The following is a 23,293-nucleotide window of genomic DNA, read 5'->3' as shown; positions in this document are numbered from 1 at the left end:
TCCCTCCTTAGCGCTTGCAGAGGGGGATCCCCCAAGCCCTACCCCTCCCGGTGGGTCAAGGACGGGGCTGGGAGCCCCCGGGACGCTCCTGGGGGCAGCGAGGAGCCCCCAGCCCAGCGCACGGGGTGGCTGCTGCTTCAGAACCCCGTGAGCATCCCCGGGAGCGGGACCGGGGACCCCCCCTCACTGTGTCCCCCCGGGTGGGCGTGGCACAGGGCACGACCACGCCCTTTATGCAAATCCCAGCGCGGCGATTGGTGGGGGCGGGGCCGGGCTCCGCGGCCGGGCTATAAGAGCGGGGGGGAACAATGCGCCCGCGGTCCCGGCTCGGGGGCTGGCGCCGGGGTGGGGGTCCCCCCTCATCCCTGGGGCTGCCCCTCTCCTGAGAGCGGCTCTCGGGGGTGCCCCCGTTTTTCTCTCGGCCGCCCCCTTCCCCAGCCGAGATGGAGTTTGACTCGTACCAGCACTACTTCTACGATCACGACGCCCAGGAGGATTTCCACCGCTCCACGGCGCCCAGCGAGGACATCTGGAAGAAGTTCGAGCTGGTCCCCACGCCCCCGCTGTCCCCGCTGGCTGTCCCCGGGGAGAAGGGGTGCTGCTCGGGGGCGGAGGAGCGCTCGGGATGGCTCTCCCGATACTGCCTCTCCGGGGAAGAGCCGGAGTATCTCATAGGGACGGGGCAGATCTTCGGGAACCTGAGCGCTTTCATCCTCAAGGATTGCATGTGGAGCGGATTTTCAGCGCGGGAGAGACTGGAGAAGGCGATGACGGAGAAACTTTCCACGGGCACGCAGAGAGCCACCCCGCACAAACCGTCCTTCGCGCAGGATTTTGGGTTCAGCAGCTCCGTGAGCGAGTGCGTGGATCCCGCTGCCGTCTTCCTTTGCCCGCTGGCCGAGAGCAAGATCCCCGCATCCTCGGGATCCGAGGGCCAGAGCGATTCCGGTAAGGGATGGAGCCGCTCCGCCGCCGAGCTGCCCAGCCGGGTGCCCCCAGCCTTGCTGGAGCCCGGCGTGGGGAACACGCGTGTCCACACATGTGCGTGTCGGGAGCCTCCCAGCCAGGCTGCGCCTTTGTTGAGACTCCAAGCGAGCCCCGGTCCTGGCCCCACGAACAAAGCGGGCTCGGCTGCTCCCCTTTCCAGCGGGGTTTCTGCTGGGGAACCCCCTGCCCCTCTCGGGAGGCGGCGTGGGGCTGTCTCCGGCTGTTGCGTGGGACTCTGGTGGCCCCTTTCCCTCTTCCCGGCCTCACGGAAACCTCGTGGGAAGGTCGGAGGGCAAGTTTGCAGCTCACCGTGGAAAGTTTGGGGTTCCAAGCGCTGCACCGCGCTCTGCCGCCGGCTCGTAAATTCGGCTGCTCCCCCTGCTCCCTCCCCCGGCCCACCCGGGACGGGCTTCCCTCGGGACGAAAGGCAAAATATGCCCTGTGGGCAGCAGGTTTGGGAGCAGCGGCGTGTCCCCCGAGGCGGTGGCTCGGTAGGACGGGCTGGAACAGCCGCACCGGCTGTGGCGTGTCCCAGCCCAGCCCCGGGGCACGTCCGCCTGTCCCGCGTGGGGTGTGTGTGTGTGGGTGTTTACACAGGGGTCGGACTGGGACCCCCGACACCCACCCGCCGAGGGCAGCGTGGTGCCACTGCCCCGCATCTCTCCAATGTCACGCCAATTTTCGGCGCTTATTTGCGAACGCCCCCCGGCTCTCCACAAGCCCCGTAGCCCCGTCGGGGCCCGTGCGTTGTTTCCCTCGCTCCCACCGAGGCCGGGCCCACTCGGCTGCCGTGGGAGCGGTGCCGTGACCCCGTTAATAAATCTGCCGGTGGCCCGCCACCTGCGCCGGTGAGTCACGGCGCGGGGCTTAATGCCATTAGTAGCCCGGGGACGGTAAGCCAGGTCGCGGGCGTTAAGAGGCTTAACCCAAATATGCGGGGGCCTGGCGGGGGCCGCGGGGATGCCGGAGGGGTCCCGGTGGGGTCCCGGGGCCGCGGGGGTCCCGGAGGGGTCCGGCCGCGCCACGTGGGCGCCGAACAAAAAGCAACAGATTGCAAACAATGAGAGGGGCGGTGCTGATGGACAGGAGCGCGGACCAATGGGGTGGCAGGACAGCAGGCCGGCCCCGCGGGGTAGCCAATGGGAGGCTGCAGAGGGCGGGGCTACGCGGTCTGACTTTTATTAATGAGCGCGTGTGTGTCCGGGGCTGAGACCGCGCGGGTTGTGACACCGATGAGTGACCCCCCCATCCCGGTAGCTCCAGTAGCAGAGAGGTTTGGGCTTGTTGGGTTGAGCCCCCAAAGCCTGGACGGTTTGGGGTATCGGCTGGGGCCGCTAGCAGGAGCCCACCACTGGTCCCCTCACAGGAGGGTGGGGGCCAGGCCTCTGCCCACGATGCTGGTGGAGGTTTGAGCATCTCGGGGGAGCTTTAGCAAGTGGCTGTATTTTCCCCCAAAGCCTAGGGGAAAAAGTTGGAGGCCCATCCCCTAAAGTGAGAGCGACCGCGGTTGTGTCTGCAGCCTGGTCACCTCGCTGTCCCCAAAGCCAGCTTCCTGCCACCGGGCTTTGCTGGCATGGGACAACTGCAGTGGCAACAGGCAGGGTGCTTTGGGGCCAGTTATGCTTTATTTAGGTCTTTCTGTTCCTGGGCTTGAGATGCCTTTGAGGTTCAGAGTCTGCTGTAGGGACCTCTTCACCTCTCCCTCCCTCCCTGCACAGCGGGGGATTGTCCCCTCTGTCCCCGGGAAGCCGGGGCTGAATGGGCTTTATCACTTGTGAAAAGTAACAAGTCACCGAGGTGGGAAGCTGCAGCCAAGGGGAACAAAGGGTATTTCTGCCCTTCTATCCCTCATTTACAATTCCAATGGGCCATGAAAGCGCCCGACCGGGATGAACTTTGGAACCAGGCTGTCCCAGCATCCTGCTCCTCCAGTTCCCCCCTCCGACACGAAGGAGGGCTCGGGTGATTCTTGCCTGATGATCCTTTATGATGAACATGTGTTGCTCCTGGTGCTGAAGTGAGGCAGAAGTCAAGCCTCGCCGTCCAATTTTGGGGGACCAGGCACATGAAATAGGGAGGGAATTCCACTCCTTCCCACGTGATGGTATTGGAAGGGCACTTAAATCACTCCGACCCTTCTGGAGGTCACAGAGTTTGCAGTGCATGAGCAAGCTTTAGTGGAGTTTCCATCCCCAGGGAGCTGTGGGGATGCCCAGAGAGGTGACGAGGGGTGACTGAGGGTTCCCAGCTGACGGGGATTTGTTCTTTCTTTGCCATGTCGGTTGCGAGCAGAAGGTGAAGAGATCGACGTGGTGACGGTGGACAAGAGACAATCGCTCAGCCTGAGGAAGCCGGTCACCATCACGCTCCGTGCCGACCCCCTGGACCCCTGCATGAAACGCTTCCACATCTCCGTCCACCAGCAGCAGCACAACTACGCCGCACGCTCGCCGCCGGACTCGTGTCCCCTGCCGGAGTCACCCCAGCAGGACCAGGAGGAGGACGAGCCACCCGGTGCTGTGGAGCCAGCCCCTGCCGTGGTCCTGCCTGAGCCCAGCCTGCCAAAACCCAGCAGCAGCCCTGGCTCCGACAGCGAGGACGTGGCCAAGAGGAAAAACCACAACTACCTGGAGCGCAAACGGCGCAACGACCTGCGCTCGCGCTTCCTGGCCCTGCGGGACCAGGTGCCCGGGCTCGCCAGCTGCCCCAAAACCCCCAAAGTGGTGATCCTGAGCAAATCCTCGGAGTACCTGCAGTCCCTCATCAGTGCTGAGAGGAGGATGGCAGCCGAGAAGCGGCAGCTGCAGCTGCGCCAGAACCAGCTGCTCAAACGGATTGCTCACCTCAAGGGGCACTAGCACCCAGCGTGCCCCCTGCCCTGGTCCCCACAACCCCCCAGCTCCTTCTCAATTTGCACATTTTTTTTATTTTTTGGTTGCTTGTCGAACTGTTGGCCTCGGGGGCTGGAGCATGTGGCAGTGGCTGCAGGAATGGGTCCACAGCGGAGGCCCCATCGCCTGCTTGGGGTTGGCTTCTTGGCACTGGGTGTTGCGAGATTTCCCTTGTCCCTGCTGTGAAGCTTCCTCAGTGACTGCTCCGATTCAAGAGCTCAAATCTATCCGTCCTCCCCAGCAGCCCCTGCACCCCTCTCTGCCATTTGCCACCGACAGCATCGCTGGGAGCTGCCCCTGGGCATCCACCCTGCTCTAAAAACCCCAAGCAACCGCGTCTGCCTTGGCTCCTGGAAGCAGGCAGACACAGAGCCCAGCACGGGGCTCGCCTCTGGATGGATCCCATGGAGATGGTGAGGGCAGGATGTGTCTCTCACCGGGATGAACAGCACCCCGTGGGCAATCCCCTTGCTCGGCTGGACCGTACCTCACTTCCTTGTCACTTCACGCAGTAGCTGGTCCTGGATTTTTATGTTCTAGAAACTGCTGCTGTACCTGCGAGTCTTATACTGGAGGCTGTGTTTTTATACTGTATTTTTGTACCACTTTTTGAGAAGTATTGGTAAAGAGTTTGCTTTTTTATATATATATAAATATATAAAAACTTTTTTTTTTTTTTAAAGAGGGATTTCCTGCTGTGGGGGAGGGCTCAGTCCTGCTGCACTTTAGGGAGATCAGGAAGGGGCTGGTTCCTGCTGGACCCTTGAGCTGAGTCCTCGCAGAGGCCGTTCACCCCCTTGCAGCTCTCCAAACCACCCATTTGCAATAACGGGATTTTATCCCTTTCCCATCCTTGTGAGCATCCTTGTGACCCCTTTTCCCTTTTTGTTCTTGTGAGTTCTCCTTCACCAGCAGCCACTTAAAATCCCCAGCAAAGCTTGCAGAGGGCAGGTTGGGCTGTGCTGCCTTCCCTGTCTGTGCCCTTCTGCTGCCCAGCCTGCGGTGGGCTGTGTGGGTGGCAGAGTCCCCTGTCCCCTCCCAGGGGTGCTGGCAGGGGTGGTCCTGCAGGATTGGCACCCTGGGCTCCCTGCTGACCTGCTGAGAACTGTTAGAGTTAACACTGGTTGGATTTAGCACTTTCTTCATTACCTCACACTTCATAAATAAATAAGTTTGCAACAGCCTGGGTCGGCTTTTTCCATGCTGTGGGTTGCCGTGCTTCACCTCGGTGCTCCTGGGGGGGCTGCTCTGGCTCACGGGTTTTGGGGTATCCTGGGCTTGAATAGAAATCAATCTATTTTACACCAGGGCTCAGCTGCACCAAGACTGAGCTCTTTGTCCTGGTTTTCTCCCAGCGATCGAAGAAGAAGTGGTTGTGGTGGTGGGGCCAGGGAAATGAATCACCTGGATTATTTTCCTTCCTTTTAAGTGGTTTTATTGGCAAGGAAGGGCAGAGAGCCCAGGTTGGGCTCGGAAAAGGCTTTGATGTAACTATAAACCCCCTTAATGGGGTTTGGGGCAGGGAGTGTGGGGTGATCGCTGCCCCACAGGTCAGGGGCCGGGGCTGTGTCTGGCAGTAACCCTATAGGGAGGGGGGAATGCAATCCACTCGCTTCCAGGGGCATCGGAGAACTCCATATCCCAGACCTGCCAAGTGGATGAAATTATATATATGTGTGTTCTCCCTGCTGCCCCCAAACCCGATGCCTTTGGGTTTCCTTTGTCCTGGCAGCAAAAGTCTTACTCTCAATGCAAGAGGGACGTGGGATTATGTTACTGCTGAGGAGCCAGGAGCGAGGAGCTGCTGCTGGAGCCTCGATCACCCGGGGGAAACCAGCCTTAAACAGCAACGACGCCACACAGCAGCCCTTAAACACCCATCCCCTTCGCTTCCAGCAGCGTTTCACACTCGGTGTGTTGCATCACATGGTGTCACAGCCTTTCAGAGCTGCATTAAAAGGTGCTCCCGTGACCCACAGCTTAACCAGGGAGCGGGGTGACCTAAATCTGACACCTCGCCCATGCGCAGGAAACTGTACCAGCCCCTCAAACGGTTATTTTCGCTGTGTTTTTGTGGCACTCACACTCAAAGCCTGGTGTCTTTTCCCAGCTCAAGGTGACCCTCCCGAGAAGGTTTTTAGCGAGTTGGGTTTTTTCTTTTCATGCTGAAGGCACATAGGAAGTTTAAAATGTTAATTATCTTTCTTGGAAGTGACGAGCAGGTGCACGGACTGAGCTGAGACCGTCACCCGTGGGAGATGTAGCTGGTCCCAAATCAAACTGAAGAACTGGGTTGCAGTTTGCAAATACCTTTGAGTTCTCCTGCCTAAAGCCTGCATCCATATGTACCCACCTGAAACTTCCCTGGTTACTGGAGCACGTGTCTCCTCTCATATTGTCACGGTCAGCATGAGGGAAGGAGACTGACAGTGCTATGAAGTGAACAAAATAAGCACACAGGGCTTTCCTACTCTCTTGTTCAGCGCTGCAATTTGTGAGTGTCAGCTGCTATCATTGCAAGTCGGCATTTCCAGGGCCTGAATTAGTTATTTTTTAATGCACATTGCCCTGCTAACACCCTGCCCTTTGCTGTACCCCCGAAACCACTTCTGCTTGCCCACCACATCTTCCCTCCCGTCCCTGCGCCGGCCCGGGGGTGTCGTGGGCGCGATGCCGCCTTCACGCCTGGGCTGGCAAATTTTTAGGACAGTTTCCCGAGGCGGCGATAATCCCTTCCCTGCCGAGGGGGGCCGGCTGCCCACACCCCCCTGGCCCGCAGCCTCTGTCTCCCTGTTGCCATGGCGAGGGATGTGTGTTGCCAGGGAGAGCAGCACCACGGAGGTGCCATGGCAACGGCCTCCCCTTTTCCCTCCCCTCTGTTGCCACGGAGACAGCGGCCCGCTCCCCATCTCCTCCTGTTGCCGTGGCGATGGGGAGGACGAGCCCCGGTGGAGGCTGCGGTCGCCACGGCAACGCGCTCCCCTCCGTTGCTACGGCATCAGCCCCCTCGCATCATCCAACTCTGCCCCGTTGCTATGGCAACAGCCCCGCTCCTCATCGCTTTGCCCCGTTGCTACGGCAACAGCATCCTTCCCAAAAAAAGCGGCCGCGGGGCAGAGCCCCACGTGTGGACAAGGGCGGGAGGGGCTTGGGGGGTAACGGGGGGACCCGAAAAGGGGCCGGGGGAGTGGGGATGCGTTTGGGCACCCGGGAGGCGGGGAGGGGACCGGGCTGGCTCGGGGGACACGGGGAGGGGGACCCAGGGGCACGGAGGGGGCCCGGGCTGGGGAGCGGAGCCCCGGCGGGCAGGAGCACACGGTGCTCGGGGCCCGGCCCCGTCCTCCCCGCGGGCGGCCCCGGCCCCGGCCCGCCCCCGTCCCGCCCGCCCGTCCCCGGCCGGGCCATGGCGGCCGCGGCCTCGCTGTGCCTGGGCCGGGCCCCGCGGCCGCCGCGGCCGCTCGTGGTGATCCTGGGCGCCACCGGCACCGGGAAATCGGCGCTGGCGCTGCAGCTCGGGCTGCGCCTCGGCGGGGAGATCGTCAGCGCCGACTCCATGCAGGTACGGCCGGCGCCGGGCAGCGGGGAGGCCGCGGCCGGGCCTGGGCCGGGGAGGAGCCGCGCCCGGAGCCCCGGCGGGGCCTGGGGCTGGGCCGGGGTGTTGGGAGGCGGCTCGGCCTGCACCGGGGGCGGCCTGGGCTGCACCGGGGCCTCCTGGGCTGCACCGGGGCCTCCTGGGCTGCACCGGGGGCGGCTCGGCCTGCACCGGGGGCGGCCTGGGCTGCACCGGGGCCTCCTGGGCTGCACCGGGGCCTCCTGGGCTGCACCGGGAGTGGTCTGACCTGTACCGGAGAAGGTCCGGCCTGTACCGGGGCCTCCTGGGCTGTACCGGGGAGAGTCCGGGCTGGGCCTGGAGGGCCACAGGGCCCAGTCGGGTCCTGGAGAAGCTCAGCCCCGGAGGCTCCGGGCCGGTTCCCTCCGGTTCTCCCGGGCCCCGTGTGCGGGTGCCTGTAGGGGAGAGCCCAGGGGATGGATCCTGCCCGTTAAAAGCCCTCCCGGTGTCCCTGTCCCGGTGTCCCTGTCCCGGTGTCCCTGTCCCGGTGCCCTTGTCCTGTGCCCAGTTCCCCGTGCCTATCCCGGTGGGCATTTGTTTGGCTCGTGTGAGCAGTGTCTCTGTGGCCCCTCCCGCTCTTGGGGGATGGTGCCCTGTGGGCTCTGAACACGGCGCCACAACCAGAACCGCAGTTTGTTCGAAGTGTTTGTTTAAGCACCCCCCCGTCCCCAATAAATTCACCTTTTGGAATGAAACCAGAGCGAAGGTGTTTTAATTTTAACCCACCAGAAGCTACACCGAGGTGTAAAGGGTTGAGTAAGGGAAGGCAGCAGTTGGAGTTACTTGGTAGTGGGCGACATCTCCAGGGTGGGATCCTTTGACATCAGCAAAGGGACACCAAGAGGTTTGGGGAAGAGCATTAAAAACTGTATTTTCTACTTGCCAGTGACAGTGTCTGTGGTCTCATCTCTCACTGCAAGCAGCAGTGTGGAATATATTGGTTGTATGGTTGGGATAAGTCAACACTGAGGAGGCAGAACTCATTTTTTGGGTCTTAATTTTGTTCAGCTACAAGAGCTTTGTCACAGGATGGACATTGCCGCCACCACAACAATAACAATTTTGTTGCTGTTTAGCAAAATATTTTCCTTACTGATCCACACTTCACTGTTCCCTTCCTATAGCACCTGAACTTTCCGTCAGGTTTAATGTTAAATGTATTTATTATTCTATGTAAAAAGGTGTTTTCTGCCAGCAACACCCTTTGTGCTGCTCAGAGATCAATTCCTGCTGTCTTGTGCTCACCTCCCTGTTTCCTGCTCTTGCTGGTCACTGTTTGTGTCCCAGTGAGCTAAATTTAAGGACTCAGTCTCCTGAATTTGGGGCGAGCAATCAGAAGGTAATTTTATGGGATGTTTCCCTTGGGGAAGGAGTGTTCGAGGTCTGAGCTGAACTGAAACCCTGAGAGGGCAAAACGTGAAGCGCGGGGGCTTTGCCCATCTTTACCACCGGGGAAGCGGCTGCTGGCTTGAATGATGCTGTGGCCACGAGGCTCCTGCCGCACCCCGAGCCCTGCAGACGCGTCTGAAGCCTCCTGGCACGCCGTGAATTCCCGCTGGCGGATGTTTCGGAGCGCGCGTTTCGTGCTCCGCTTGTCTCAGGCCCCACCATGGGAATGCGGGCGCGGGGAGGACCCCGCTGCAGGCGCCCAATGGCATCCGGGCTCGAGTGGCTCTTGTCCTGCTTTCCTTTTAATCTCATTCTAGCGTGACTGTGGAGCCAGGGCCGAGCAGCTCGGCTGCTTTATCCCGTAATGCAGCGTGCCGGCAAGGCGGGGCAGCCCGGCGGCCCCCGGCACGGCCCCCACCACGCTCCGCTGACCCCCCGGTGCCCCCCAGCCGGGGCTGCTTTCTCGCTGGCTTTGTTGCCGTGGCATGCTGTGTCTCCCCGTGGCGTGTCCCCCTGCCACGCAGAGCCGGCTCTGCTGTCCTTGCGGGCCACTTGCCGGCGTTTGGAAATCCCGTTGCTCGTTCGGGACTGACAGCTGCCAGCGACCGTGTCGCCCTCAGCCCCCTCTGTGCATTCATCGCTGGGCTCTGAGCAGCTCTGACAAATGCTGGCAGTGTTTTGGGCAGCTGCTGGAGCGGGAGCCAGGCTGGGGAAGGGGCCGGGGAGCCCCGAGCCCACCTGTTCCCACACACAGGCATCCCTCTATCCATCTCCAGGGTGTTTTCGTCATGGCTCTGAGTCGCTGCGCTCAAATTACAGACTTAGCTGCTGCCTGCTTGCAGCTCAGGAGCTCTGGTTAATCTGCTGGCCTCTTAATCTTTCTTTTTGTCCTTTCTGTTGGTGTTTGTCATTCCAGTGAGTTTTGTTGAGGAGTAAGGAATCCCTTGGAGAGCCAGGCAGGGTGAAGCCAGTCCTGTTTCTTCATTCCTGGCAGTGAACATGCCGTGATCCCTGAGCCAACTTGATGAGGGCTCCATCCACTCACGATCCCACTGTCCCTTCTGGGTTTCTCCCTTGGGAGTGGTGATGCAGTTGCTGTAGCACACATTTGTCAGTCAGTGTGTGGAGCCAGGACATCTCCAGAGCCTTTGCTGATGTTGTTGTCAGGGCAGGGATCAAGGCAGGGAGTCAGTCATGCTCTCCTTGCACCCTCGCTTGGTTTGGGTCCTCCATGTCCCTCTCCATCTGGGACATCCCTTGGCCCCTATGAAATCCTGATGTTTTCCTGGCCATAGTTGGCTTGGATGTGTCTGGGGTCTGTCATGTCACCTTCTACACTCCTTGCACTCAGGACGAGGACGGTGCTTTCCCCCCGACGGTGACAGAGTTTGGGATCACGTATAGAACTGGTGGCAGAGCAAAGATTTGGGAGACCCTGCCCTTCCTGGGCTGCAGATCCTGAGCATCGTGGGTGTTTGTGTGTCCTGCCTCAGTTTCCCCACCTTTTCCAAAGGGGCAGCGCCGACCTTCCAGCCCCGCGCGGGGGCTCAGCGCAGAGGTGGGAGGACGCCGTCAAGGCTAAGCATCTTTAGTGCTGGCTTGTGCTCCCTGTCTCGGTGCCCGGCTGCTCCAGGCTGCCGCTAATCTGTTTTGGGGCCTTAGAAAGCAACAAAGGCTTATCTGAGCCGCTGGCTGAAAATAGAAATGAGTGTCAGGAGGACGTCTCGGTGCGAGGCCCTGCCGACAGCCAGCTGGTGGAAACCTTCTCCGGGCTTTGCTGCCTGTGTGTAAAAGGCTGCCTTTGTTTCCTCCCAGCCCACACACTGACACTGCATTCCTGCCCTTGTTGCTAGATATTCCGGGAGGCTCCCGGTGTTTAATCTCCGGGAGAACCTGGGGATAGCAGCCTGGGCTGTGTATCCTGGCTGTGCCCGTGCGGGGCACTGGGAGCTGCCGGCTGACTCTGAGCCGCCCCTCAGCCCTCTGTGCTCGCTGTGATTTCAGGCAGGCAGTGGGAATTGGAGGAGCCGGAGGGTTGGAAATGGGGAGAGCAGGCACAGAGCCAAAGCTCACTGAATTCAAAGGCTTTCGGTGCGACTGGAACCCCGTGTTGGATGGAGCTGCCGAGCCTGGGGATCAATAGGTTGCCCGCAGCCACGGGGCACCTTGGCAGAGCTGCCTGTGGACCTGTCCTGCCTGCTCACCATCCCCTGGGGCAGCTGGCTTTCTGCAGGCTTTGGTTGCCCTCCCTCTCCTCTCCTCTTCCTGCCCCCTGGGCCAGCCTTTTGGGATGGGAGCAGGAGCCAGGCTTGGCCCTGTCAGCTCCAAGTGCCAGAGTGAAGCAAGGCAGGAGCGGAGCTGGTTCAGCCACCCCGGCAGCTCTGGCTGCTTGCATGACTGCTCCAGGCAGGGCTCGGGCTTCCCTGCTCCACTAACCTCACCGTCCCTTGCTGCCTCTCCGTGCCTGATGCCCGTGGGTCACCTCTGTGTCACCTTGTCCTTCTGTCTGGGACCAGGGGAGCAGTGGGTGGAGGCTGCGCTGCAGCCGGAGGCTTGGCAGCTTCTCGGAGGGGATTAAGGGGAAATTCATTTCTTGAAGTCTGGCTGAGGTGGTTTCTGGGGGAGGGGATGGAGGAGGAAATGAGTACAGCCATTTCCAGTCCTTTTTCCCATCATCCTGGTTTATCCCATGCTGGGAGACTTCTCTTAAGCAGGAAGGCTCTGAGAACTAAACACATCCTTCCAAAGCACCTCTTTTGCCACAAAGCTGGACAGAGAGGCTTTATGTGCCCCACTGTGAGCTGCCAGCTGAGGAGGATTGTGTTTGCCTGTGGTGGGGAGCAGGATGGGGAGCTCTCCTCTCTTCTCCTGGCTGGAATCTGCTCTCATTGGGAAGGGCTCTGCTGATGGAACACCAGGCTGAGGCAGATTCAGCCCTTGCAGCGCCTGGATCTGCGGGCTGGGCTGTGGCTGGTGCTTCACACAGCCTGGAGGGTGGATTTGGTGCCTCTGCTGGGATCCAGGTTGCCTTGGCTCTTTCGCAGGAATGCTGCCGAGGGGTTGGTTTGGGTGGCTTTTCTCCCTGCTCTGCTCTCAGCTGAGGGCCAGCATCTCTCTGCAGCTCTCTCCCAGGCTGTGTATCCCAAACTTGAGAATGAAGACGTGTGAGATGCTGCTGGTTGTGCCCAGCAGTGGCTCGTGGTACCTTGGCCAGGACAGTGCCTCATTCCCCTGGCATCGCTGAATCCATGAGGCTCAGGGAGAGCAGGCAGCGCGTCAGCTGTGCATGAGCTGAGACTGTTTGTGTGTGTTCAGGAGGCTCCATGGAGTTGTGAGTTGCATCCACAGACATTTCTGGGTGCTGCAGGAAGCAGCAATCCTTGTTCCCACACGAGGCTCCGTGCTGTGCTGGAAACGTTTGGAGAACAGCACACCTGAGCTTTTAGCTGCTGCAGCAGCAGAGGAGGTAGCAGCTTGGAGGCCCTCATTTGGGAGTTCTGTGCTGGGTTGGTGACACTGCCCAGGCTCTGCCTCTGCTCTCTGATCACTCAATCAGCCCTCCCACCCCTAATTACAGCGTTATATCAAACCAGGAAAGCAGTCACGAGCGGTTGGACGCAACGGTTCATCTCCTGTGGGCAGGAACAAACACCAGAGAGAGGCGGCCTGGCCTTGGCAGGAGCAGGTGTTGGCAGGGTTCCTGCTGCCCTGCCTGAACGTGGCACGTGCCCCTGCTGTGCCTCTGCCTGCTCCAGAAACCAGCAGGGGCTGGGAGGGGTGGCTGGGCCAGGCTGCCTGTGGGGGAAGCAGCAGTGGTGAGTGCACAGAGGTGAAGGATGGGCTCTTCTCTTCCCCAGGTGTACAAGGGCTTGGACATCATCACCAACAAGGTTTCCCCGCAGGAGCAGCGTCTCTGCAGACACCACATGATCAGCTTTGTGGATCCCCTTGTTTCCAACTACACCGTGGTGGATTTCAGGGACAAAGCCGTGCCTCTGATATCCTTTCGTGCTGCAGCCTGCCTGGCTGAGCAGCAATGGGCTTCCCCCCTCCCTGGCCAGAGGGAGCAATGTTTGGGCTCTCCACATCCCAACTCACTCTGGTTTTTCAGTGGATTCTGGTGGTGAGAGGGGATTGGGGCTTCTTTTACCCAGCTAATGCTCGGGACAGCCCATGGAAGATCTCTGCTGCCTTTTGCCCTCCCTGGCAGTCCTGGGAGTTTTCCTGAGTTTTGGTGGTGGCTGGCAGAGGTGACAGAGGATAATGAGAGATGAGGGACACCTCTAACCCTGTCCTGCAGCCTCACCGGTTCCCTGGGGCTGGGAGAGTGGGATCTGAGCCCCAGGCTGCTGCTCCCCACAGCCCTCCCCCCCTGCTCTGCACCTCTGCATACGCTCCTTGACTCTGGCACATTGAAGATATCTTTGCCCGGGACAAGATCCCCATTGTTGTGGGAGGAACTAATTACTACATCGAGTCCCTGCTCTGGAAGGTCCTTATCAACACCAAGGTACTGTGGGGGGCTGTGAATCCCTTTGGGAAAGGGTGAATCCCGTGTTTAGGGCAGCCTCCCTGCAACTGGGCATGGTGCTGTTCCCGCTAGAGCGGGGCAAGGAGAACCTAAAGCCCCTCCTTCACCCCGTGGCTCTGGGGGATCTTGTTGCTTACACTGGCCTGGCACAGGGTTTGGTTCAGGGCTGTCCTGTGCCCCTCAGGAGAAGCCCAGCACTGCCCCCAGGCCAGCCAGCGACAGGAAAGTGGAGCTGGAGCAGCTGGACAGTGCTGAGCTCCACCAGCGCCTGAGCCAGGTGGACCCAGAGATGGCGGCCAAGCTGCACCCCCACGACAAGCGCAAAGTGGCCAGGTGAGCTCGGCGTGCCAGGGGCAGGAGGTGCCAGGGCCCAGCACCCCTTTCCCAGGGAGTTGTGTGCCTGGGAGCATGGCAGGATGGGAGCTCCCACCCCAGCTGGCTGCTCCTGGGTTCTTAGCCAGTGCTTGGAGTGCTGGCACCAGGGACTCCCTGGGATCTGAGCCCTTTAGCCACGCAGCCCCAGCCTGAGCTGCCTTTGGGGTCCTGGGCTGTGCTCTGGGGCTGCTCCCACTCCGTGCCCCAGCAGCAGCAGGGTTTGTCTGGAGCTATTTAAAGAGCAAGCTGCCCTGCTGGCTGAGTAACATAGCTGAGCTCTGTGGGAACAGCACGGCAGCAAGACCAGGCTTGCTGCTCCGGCCCAGCCGAGCCCTGGCCCCGGGGAGCAGAACACCGCCCACCCCATTCGCACGGTGCAGGGGGATGGAGGGTTGGGCACCAGCACAGCTCCTGCACCTCCCTCCCTGCCTGGGCTGGGCTGGGCTGGGCTGGTGGTGAAGCTCCACGGCAGCATCGCAGCGCTGGTCCCTTCCCTGCAGCCCTGCCTGGCTGGAAAGGGCAGGGCTGGAGCCAGATCCCTGTCCCCTACAGGGCTTGTCCCGGTGCCAGGCAGGAGTGGGTGGCTGTGCTCTGGGCTCCTCGGGTGCCAGCACTGCACCCCCAGGACCTGGGTGTGCGCGGATGCCGGGCACGGGAGGGGGCTGGGACCTGCCCTCCCCCCACATGAGAGGGTTGGATCTCGGCGAGTGTCTGCGGTTCCCTGTGCTGGAGCCCCCGGGGCTGCTGGGGCAGTGGGAAAGCTCCTTCTCACCCAGCCTCTGAGCTCTGCGTGTCTCTGCTTCCAGGAGCCTCCAAGTGTTTGAAGAGACAGGGATCCCCCACAGTGAAATCTTACACCAGCAGCAGGAGGAGGAAGGTGGGGGGCCCTTAGGTGGGCCCCTGAAATACCCACATTCCTGCATCTTGTGGCTCCACGCAGACCAGGCAGGTGAGAGCGGGCTCCTGGCTGGCTGAGGAAGGGCTGATCCCTGCTCCTGCCCCAGCCTCCTCCCTGGAGAAGGCAGCAATTCCTCTGGCATCAGTGGGCGTGACATAGAACTCCCCTGACCTGCCGGGCTCTGCCTTCCTCAGGTGGAGCAGCAGCCTGGCAGTGCTGACTCATGTCCTGGCAGGCTGTGCAGCCCCCCGAGGGCACAGCTCCCCGCGGCTCAGCGTGTCCTGCTCTCCTCCTGCAGCTCTGGATGCCCGGCTGGAGCAGAGGGTGGATGACATGGTGGCTGCAGGGCTGCTGGAGGAGCTGCGGGACTTCCACCGCCGCTACAACCAGGAGAAGGTGGCAGAGAACCGGTGGGTGAGCAGCCAGATCCTCTCTGCTCCTCCCTCTGAGCTCTCCCACTGTTCCCCAGGAGATGGCTGTGACCGTTTTGGTTCTCCAGGCAGGATTACCAGCATGGAATCTTCCAGTCCATTGGCTTCAAGGAATTCCATGAGTACCTTGTCAGTGAAGGGAATTGCTCACCAGAGACCAGTGCCCTACTGCTGGAAAAAGGTGGGAGGAGCACCCTGTGTGCCCCACACAGGTGACACCACGAGATGGTCTAAACCAAGGTCACAGCTCCAACTGCACCTTTCTCTCTGCATTTCTCACTTCTAGCAACCCAGAGGGGCAGGGACTCCTTTTCCAGTGCTTGGAGAGCATCTCTGAGCACACCCAGAGCAGCCACTCCCTCCCCTCAGGGCTTGTGTCAAGGTGTACAGGTCACAGCGTGGCTTGGGATCTGGAGCAGGTCCACCTGGGTGATGGGATCCCAGCTAGGGTGTGAATGCTGTGGAGAGCAGGGCCGGAAAGGAGGAATGAAGCAGAACTCAGCATTTCAGCAGCCCTGTGGTGACAAGGAATGTGGGGATCAGTCAGCAGGGATGCACCCTTTGGTGATGGTGTGTTCCCTTCTGGAATGTCTGGACTGATGTTGGAGGGGAGCTGCTCTCAGCACAGGAGGGCCCAGGCAAAGTCCATCTGTGCCAAGGAGGGTTCACTGTGGAGGTGGAGACTGAAGAAACCACAGAAATGATAAAAGGCTTGAAAACAAGACTGATGCAGAAGGAGCTTGTTGTGTCTGCTCAGGAGATGATTAGGAGGGATTTGATAAGCCTGGTACTAAATATTGAGCAGTTGTACAGTGGAAAATCATCATCTGATGGGTGGGGTGAGCAGTCCTGGGCTCCATTTGTGCAGAGAATTGGGCATTATGAGAGCAACAGGCTACCTGCTAAAAGCTTCAGGGTGGAGGGTTTGGGGTCTTTCCAGCCACTCTTTATTCAGGGATATTTGGGGTACCTTGTCCAGCCTTCCCACGCTGCCACTGCCCTTCCACTGTGTGTCGGGGCTCAGCCTCTCCTCAGTGCAGGCACAGACCCCCAGACTGACAGGAGAAATAATTCTCATGGTGCCACCCAGCACAAAATCCTCTCTTGTGTGACTTCTCTGCCCTGGAGCCGACAGCCTCTTCTCACTGACCTTTGGGGGTTTTTTTCTTTTGTTCAATCCCTCTGTTCCAAAGGGATCCAGGCCCTCAAGCAGGTGACCAAGAGATACGCCCGGAGGCAGAACAAATGGGTCCGGAACCGCTTCCTGAAACGTGAGTCCTCTGTTCCCATCTCTCCTCATCCCCCACTCCAGCTCCAGAGGGGGACACTGGTGCTTTGGGACAGCCAGTGTTTGGGAGTCTGCTCCCAGCCAGACCCCTCCAGGAGCCACTCAGTGTCCCCATCCACCCACGAGGCTCTTCCCGATTCTGTCCCACTGGTTTGGGTTGCAGAGCAGATGTCCTGCCCCTCCTGAGATGTGTCCTGCCCACAGCCTCTCATCCCAGACACTCAGGAGCCAGCTCCTGCTCCCCTGTGCCCCTGTACCCCATCCCCTCCCAGCAGCAGTGCCATCAGGAGGGATAAAATCCCAGGAGGAGGCTCAGCCCCGTGTCGGGCACAGCTAGATGATGATGGTCACGGCATCCCCGCAGCTCATCCTGCCAAATGCTCCTGAGGGGCTCAGGGAGGGGGTCCCCACGCACCCACACATGCTCCTGGCAGGGAGAAAAGCCCATTTGACAGCTGCCCTCCAGATCAGGAGCAGGAGCCCTGTGGCTGCTCCGAGCCCGGGCCGTGCTCTCTGCGGTGGCAGGGAGCCAGCAGGACTTCCCAGCCCCAGCCTTGGAGCAGGGCCAGCAGCAGCAGCTGGGAGCCGGGCACTTGTTGAAAGGTGCTCAGTAGGGGCAAAACAACAATAAAATAAATAATAAAAAAAGGAAAAAGTAAAAAAAAGAGAAGGCAGGGAGAAACTCGAGTCAAAAGAAGATGGACTTTGAAGGAGGCGCAGGAGGTTTCCCGGAGCCATGTGCTGGGTGGCTCGGCTCACCTTTCTGGTGGCAGGTGTGCTTCAGATGGGCCTGTCAGGGGCTTGTTTGTGGGCACAGCAATAAAACCAGCACCTGCTGGGGACTGGCACGTGGAGCCTTTGATGGCTTTGTCCAGGCAGGGACAGCCAGGTGCCCACGGAGGGCAGGTGAGCCGTGGCGAGCAGCCAGGTCACCCAGGGAGCAGGTGCTCTCTGATGGCAGCTGTTTCACCCTGTCCAGGCTGCAGGCACTGGGCCAGGGGAGGCCAGAGGGGTGGCTGTGAACCCGTCCCTTGTCATTAGTAAAGCATCTCCTGCTGCCAGCAACCAGGAGCGTCAGCCCCTGCACAATCCATTCCATTTCTGAGTGGGAATCTGCAGGCTCAGATCCCTCATCCAGGCCCCGTGCCTGCCTCTCCTTGTCAGCCTGGTGTGGTGGCTCTGTGCCTGGATCCAGCTCTTTCATCCCCTCAGCCTCCTGTGGGCCAGGCCTGGGGTGAGGTGGTTGTTGTTGTGACGGGCTCTTGGCATGCTCAGATTCCAGAACACTCTCCTGAAGGCAGCCAGCTGTGAAGATGCTTCCTTGAGTCCTGAGGTGTTCCTGCTGCTTGCAGGAGAGAATTTTGGCTCTGGAGAGCCTGGTGCCGTCGGCTTCTGAATGCTGATAGGAAAAAGCAGATCCCTCTGCTCCCCCTGGGTGCTGGGAGGGGGTGCTGGGTGTTTTTGGTGCTGACCTGCCTCCTTGTGTTTCTGTAGGTCCTGGGCCCAACGTGCCCCCAGTTTATGGCTTGGAGGTGTCTGATCTCCAGCGGTGGGAGGAGGATGTGCTGAAACCTGCGCTGGAGATCGTGGAGAGCTTCATCCAGGTACTGGGGAGCCAGGGTTAACACAGGAGCAGTCACTGACTTCTCTGTGGTCTCCAGGCCCCCTCATTTGGCACACAGTCTCTCCCTTGAGCAGGGCTGGCTGTTCACATGCCCAGCCTTGGCATTTCCTTGCAGTAGTAGGAGTTTCTTGTCTCAGCTGAACATTTTTCCCAGTGAAAACTCCGGTGTCTGCCTTGCCAACCTCAGTGTCTGAGTCTGGCAAGTTCCCATCTATGAAAGTGAACACAGACAGGCAAATTCTCGTGTCAGAGACCAATTTGAGGCATTGTTTGATCTCCAGGGCCGTGAGCCCCCGGCAGAGCCCCTGAGGATGGAGCACAACGAGAACGAGAACAAGCGGAGCCATCGCGTGTGTGAGCTCTGTGACAGACTCATCATCGGGGACAGGGAGTGGGCAGGTAGGGCCCAGACAGGGGACAGGAGGGCACCTGGGGGGGCTGGGGAGGGATGGAGCAGCTCCCAGATGACCCCCAGCTCGTGATCCTGGCCTTTCAAGGATTGTTTGCAGCCGTTTGCAGGAGCTGTGCCACAGGAACCATCTGTCAGGAATTCCCCCCTTCCCCCGGGCTTCCCCCCCCTGTCCCAGCACCCAGTAAACACAGAGAGCATCACACCAGGGATCTAAATGTGGCATCAAGCTCAGAGCTGCTGTGTTTGGTCCTTTACAACGCTGTGGATGCTTCCTCAAAAAGCACGGATCAGATCTCTCCTAAAATTCTGTTGTGTGAATGAAAGTTTCTTCGTGTTTTTAACAGTTCAGTTTTGCTCCAATATTTCCTATTTGTGTGTGGATTTTTTTTTTCTTTTCAAACTATTCCTAGCTGTAATAGTAACAGAAAGGGATTTTCTATTTTCAATAGACTTACTTTAAAAGAGCTCAGCTGGAATCAGATTAAGTCAGTGAATTTATCTGTGCTGGGAGCCTCATGCTGAGAGCCAGAAACAAAAAGTCGTGGAGAAACTGGCTGCAGAAATGAAACTGGTAAATCTCCACGTGTTGCCCACATTCAGGATGTGCAGGGTCGTGGTTTAACCCCAGCTGCATCTGAGCCCCCCACAGCCACTCACCCTCTCTCTGTCTCTGGGAGAGAGAACTGCAAGGGTAAAAGTGAGAAAACTCAGGGCCTGAGTTAAAGTTTAATAGGGAAAGCAAAGCAAAACAAGGAATTAATTCACTGCTTGCCATGGTTGGGCAGTGCTGGGCTCCATCACATCTAACATGACTTTGGGAAGACAAACTCCATCGTCCCAATGTCCGCCCCTTTCCTCTTTCTTCCCCTCAGGAAGTGTGAGCCTTGTGGTGGGATATCCCTGGGGTAAGCTGGGGTCAGCTCTCCCAGCTGTGTCCCCTCCAACCTCCCTGTGCACCCTCAGCCCCTTCTGCCTTGCTGTGAGGAGCAGCAAAGGCCTTGATGCTGTTCCAGGACTCCTCAGCAATAACAAAACATCGCCGAGTTATCAACCCTGTGCTCAGCACGAATCCAAACACAGCCCCAGAGCAGCTCCTGTGAGGGAAATCAGCCCTGCCCCAGCCAAAACCAGCACATGCAGACACAATGCAAAGATAAATTTCCCAGCTTGTTGGGTTTGAGGGAGTTGCTTATTCCTTCCTGAGCCGGGGAAGTGCTGAAAGCAAAGCCAGGAGCTGGCTCTGAGTAGGAGGCTCCTTGCAGTGAGATCAGTTAAGTGCAGTTGTTATTTTAGCCGGTCTCAGCTGTCTCAGAAGGTGCTTGGAAGGAGCTCTGCTTGTCCAGAACCGAAAGCTGTCGGGGTCCCTGTCATCCTTTAGGTCCAGCAAGTTCTGTGACCGAGCGGGAGCTCCTCGAGGTCCCCCCAAACCCCACAGCTGCAGCTCCAGGTCCTTAGGGATGTCACCCCAGATACCAATCGATGGTGACAGTGCCTCCCTCAGCCAGGACCAGCTGTTACACTCTGTATCCAGCAGAACTGGGCTCAGATCCCCAGATGGTGGGAGAAAAATGCTCCAAATCCTGGGTGTTACTTGTGCTTGCAGAATGGAAAAGGAGGGCGAGAACAGCCGTGGGAGCTGGGTGGATCTGCACTCCGGTCTGTTTTCTTAGGTCAGGTGGCAGATAGTTTCAGGAACTGCTTCCCAGTGCCCTGTTGGCTCTGGGGGATTTTAAAATTTTACCTGGTTTTACAATTTATATGGACTTAAAGAGCACAACTCCCCAGACAGCAGCAGCAATTGGCGCTTCCTCAGCCACTGCAGCTTTGGTGTTGCTTGTGACAAATTGCAGGAGGTGAGGCTTTATCTCAGGCTGAGGGTGACCCTCCAGCATTGTGATAAAGCAGCAGCTTTGCATGTGATTTCATCCTTTGGCAGAAAAAAGGATGGCTGGATAACACCCGAGGGCCTTGATTCAGCCAGCACATAGCCTCGTTTAATTAAGGCCCTGCTTGAAAAGTTTGTGCTTTAATTGCTGCTCTGATCTCTTGGAAATGGCAAAACCGCCCCGCCAAGGTGGTCAGACAAAGCCTCCCCTGAGATAAAACCGCTGATAAGGAGGTTTGGCTGTCCTTAAGGATGTGATTTCACAGAGAAATGCAGCTCCTGCTGCTCCAAGCCGAATCCCTGGGATTACCCCTCTGTTCCCATCTGACTCCTGCTGCAGTGCTTTCCTGGCTGGGGCATTGCCCTGGAGTTATTCAGAAGTTTAATTACGCTCCAGGCTCTTCCCTGGCTGCCCTGTAGGATGCACAGGGTATTCCCAGTGCTGTGGTGCAGGAATCCAGTCCTACAAATGATCCTGGCAGCGCTCCATGGGGAGCAGGGAATTGCACAACCTCGCCTGCAGCCTGCAAAGTGCCACCTCTTTGGAAACTTTCCCTCCTCCCCGGAGAGCTTGGGAGCAGACTGGTTGGAATTGACAACCTGGAATCTTCAGCGTATGCAGAACCAGGATTTTCCCTTCTCTCAGTCCTTCTTGAGGAGGTTTGGGAGCTTTGTCCCCTTCTGAGCCCTGATAGTTTGGCCTGCAAGCGTGCAGAGGAACAGCCAGGGCAGGGTTGGGGAGTTCACTTTTCTTTGGTAGTGAACTGTGTGGGAGGCTGGGGAAGGGAGGGTGCTCTGCCCTGTGTGGGGGGATCGGCTGTTCCCTCCCCCAGATTCCACCGATCAAACACTCTGTTTGCCTCTTCCTCCAGCTCACACTCGGTCCAAATCCCACCTGCACCACCTGAAGAAGAGGAGGAAGCTGGAGGTGTCTGGCCGTGCCGGAGGGACCGTGAGGGACAGTGGGGACGCAGAGACCTCGGACAAGGATGGCAGCCTGCCTTTGCCCTAGGCCTGGAGAAGGGAGCAGCTGTGCATCCACCTGCATGGAGAGGAAGCTCCTTAGTCCTGGGCAGCCTTGAACCAAGGAGCCGAGTCATTTTTTTTCGGGATGAGGCAGGTGTGTGACAGCAAAGGCCGTCGGCTGCGTCGGATCCTCTTCATGTGGCCTCATCCCGCTGCGTTCCCATGCTCCCCCAGCCCTGCCTGGAGAGGGCTGGGCCCCGGGGCAAGGCTGCTGGCAGCGTCCTCCCATGCAAAGTGTGAATTCCTGCCAGAGATGCATCCTTGGAATGGCTGAGCTGCTGGTATGTGGTTGTGTGGATCTCAGAGACAGAAATACCCCGACTCCTCCAGCTTGGCCGGGAGTGCAGCTCTGGAGCCGAGCGAGCTCTGGCTGCCTTTGTTGTGGAGAGGATTTTTTTTGTTGTTGTTCTTTTATATGCAAATAAAGTTGCAGGATTATTGTGGGTTCCCCTCCCTGTTAACAAGCGCCGTTTCCTTGCTCTCTGATTCCACCTGGCCCCGGTTCCCTGCTCTGGGCACAGGGCAGGAGATCCAGGTCTGGTTCCTTCTCCCAGTCACCTTTTCCACAGCTCCTGAGGGAGCTGAGCAGATGTTCCCAGCGTGGTGGGGGCAGGGAGCCCTGTGCACACAGCAGGTGCAGGAGGAGCTGGCACCTGTTAAACAGGAACTTGGGAATGATCTCATCGAGTTTGCAACAGATGAGCCTGTCCTAGTTAAGGCAGAATTCCCGGGGGGTTACACTGTGGTTTGGCACTGGGAACCGGCCCTGAATTTGAATCCAAGCTACTGAGCAGTAAATTCCTGGTGCCCGCCAGGCAGTTGGTGTCCCGGTGTTCCTGGGGGACACAAGTGCCATTTGTGCCTGGAATGGTGCTCTGGTGAAACCAGGACAGCCTTTGCAGGGCCTTGGGGATTCTCCTGGCAAATGCAAACCTTGGGAGGGTTTGGGGTTGGTAGAGCACAAGTTTTCCCTCGTGCTGTGCCATGTGGCAAGAGCCAGGCCTCATCCTGCCAGGGAAGGGCTGCGTGGGTGGATTTGCCAGCACGGGCTCTGGAGATTCCTGCTTTGGTGGGGATTAGATTAAACCTCCGGTTTGTGTTCCTGGGCACGGAATTATTCCTGCAGCGCTCCGTGGGGCGGCTCCTCGGGCCGTGTGATGGGGTGTGGGAGCTCGGACTGCAGGGAACGTGCAGGGAAGAGCTGGGAATTTGGCGCTGGGCAGAGCTGGGCACCGGCTTTGGAATGCTGGGCACCGTGGTTGTGTTGCTGGGTCTGTGCAACGCCAGCTGAGCCCTCTTCTCCAGCCCAGACTTGTTTGCCATCTGTGCTGACTCAACCCATGGATGTGGGCTCAGCAAAGTGCTGGAGCACACGGCCATGAGGTCGTGGCATGGAATTGTGTTCTCCCAGCCTGGATGGATGAGGTGTGAGCTGGGAATGAAGCCCCGTTCACCACCCGTGTGCTGAGCTGGGTTGTGACAGAGCTCTGAGATGTTGAGTCATCTCCCCGGGCCAGGCCGGGATCACTGGGAAGGAGGGCTGGGATTATCTGCTCCGGCTCCTGAGTGCAGTCAGATGTCCACAGTGTTAGAAATGGATTAAATATCCTTAATCGGTTTAATATGAACTTTGTTATCCCCTCGGATACACGTTGTTCCTCCTCCACAGTAGCCTGTTCTCTTCAGGAGCCTGCTCAGGATGGGCTGTGCTGAGCAGGGAGGGGCAGGGGCTCCCAGGCCTTTTCCCCCTTGGTTTGAGGGCAGCGGCTCCCAGGTGAACAGGGTGTGCCACACTTCCTTGTCCCTGCAGGGGGAAGGAGGATGCACGCCCTGATCCTGCCAGCACCACAACACAGGTGAGTTTTCCTCCTTGGAGAGAGGTGGGGCTGTCACTGAGGACACGAAGTTTATTTAAGCAGAGCCAGGGCAGCATCCCTGCCGTGGGT

General features: G+C 59.0%; 2 protein-coding genes across 2 annotated transcripts; both read left to right on the top strand.

The window, feature by feature from the left end:
* The first annotated feature begins 332 nt into the window (after nt 1–332).
* Nucleotides 333–5,256, top strand: MYCL (MYCL proto-oncogene, bHLH transcription factor). The gene is made up of 2 exons (XM_068994420.1): nt 333–948; nt 3,280–5,256. Exons 1-2 carry the CDS (start codon nt 444–446, stop codon nt 3,843–3,845), a joined length of 1,071 nt encoding a protein of 356 aa, XP_068850521.1. The 5' UTR covers nt 333–443; the 3' UTR covers nt 3,846–5,256.
* Nucleotides 5,257–7,263: 2,007 nt separating this feature from the next.
* Nucleotides 7,264–21,785, top strand: TRIT1 (tRNA isopentenyltransferase 1). Its single transcript, XM_069036004.1, has 11 exons — nt 7,264–7,437; nt 12,735–12,877; nt 13,291–13,387; nt 13,593–13,741; nt 14,590–14,732; nt 14,980–15,091; nt 15,181–15,293; nt 16,306–16,383; nt 17,895–18,004; nt 18,306–18,423; nt 21,194–21,785. Exons 1-11 carry the CDS (start codon nt 7,282–7,284, stop codon nt 21,331–21,333), a joined length of 1,359 nt encoding a protein of 452 aa, XP_068892105.1. The 5' UTR covers nt 7,264–7,281; the 3' UTR covers nt 21,334–21,785.
* Nucleotides 21,786–23,293: the final 1,508 nt, after the last annotated feature.

Source organism: Aphelocoma coerulescens, chromosome 23 (genome assembly GCF_041296385.1).
Source record: "Aphelocoma coerulescens isolate FSJ_1873_10779 chromosome 23, UR_Acoe_1.0, whole genome shotgun sequence".
Taxonomy (NCBI): domain Eukaryota; kingdom Metazoa; phylum Chordata; class Aves; order Passeriformes; family Corvidae; genus Aphelocoma; species Aphelocoma coerulescens.
The sequence above is the reverse complement of the archived record's forward strand: the minus strand, read 5'-3'. Positions and strand labels throughout refer to the sequence as shown.

Coding starts and splice junctions, on each gene's coding strand:
- MYCL (XM_068994420.1), top strand. CDS start 444: ATGGAGTTTGACTCGTACCAGCACTACTTCTACGATCACGACGCCCAG. Junction 949..3,279: donor CGAGGGCCAGAGCGATTCCG/GTAAGGGATGGA, acceptor GGTTGCGAGCAG/AAGGTGAAGAGATCGACGTG.
- TRIT1 (XM_069036004.1), top strand. CDS start 7,282: ATGGCGGCCGCGGCCTCGCTGTGCCTGGGCCGGGCCCCGCGGCCGCCG. Junction 7,438..12,734: donor TCAGCGCCGACTCCATGCAG/GTACGGCCGGCG, acceptor TCTCTTCCCCAG/GTGTACAAGGGCTTGGACAT. Junction 15,092..15,180: donor GAGAAGGTGGCAGAGAACCG/GTGGGTGAGCAG, acceptor TTGGTTCTCCAG/GCAGGATTACCAGCATGGAA.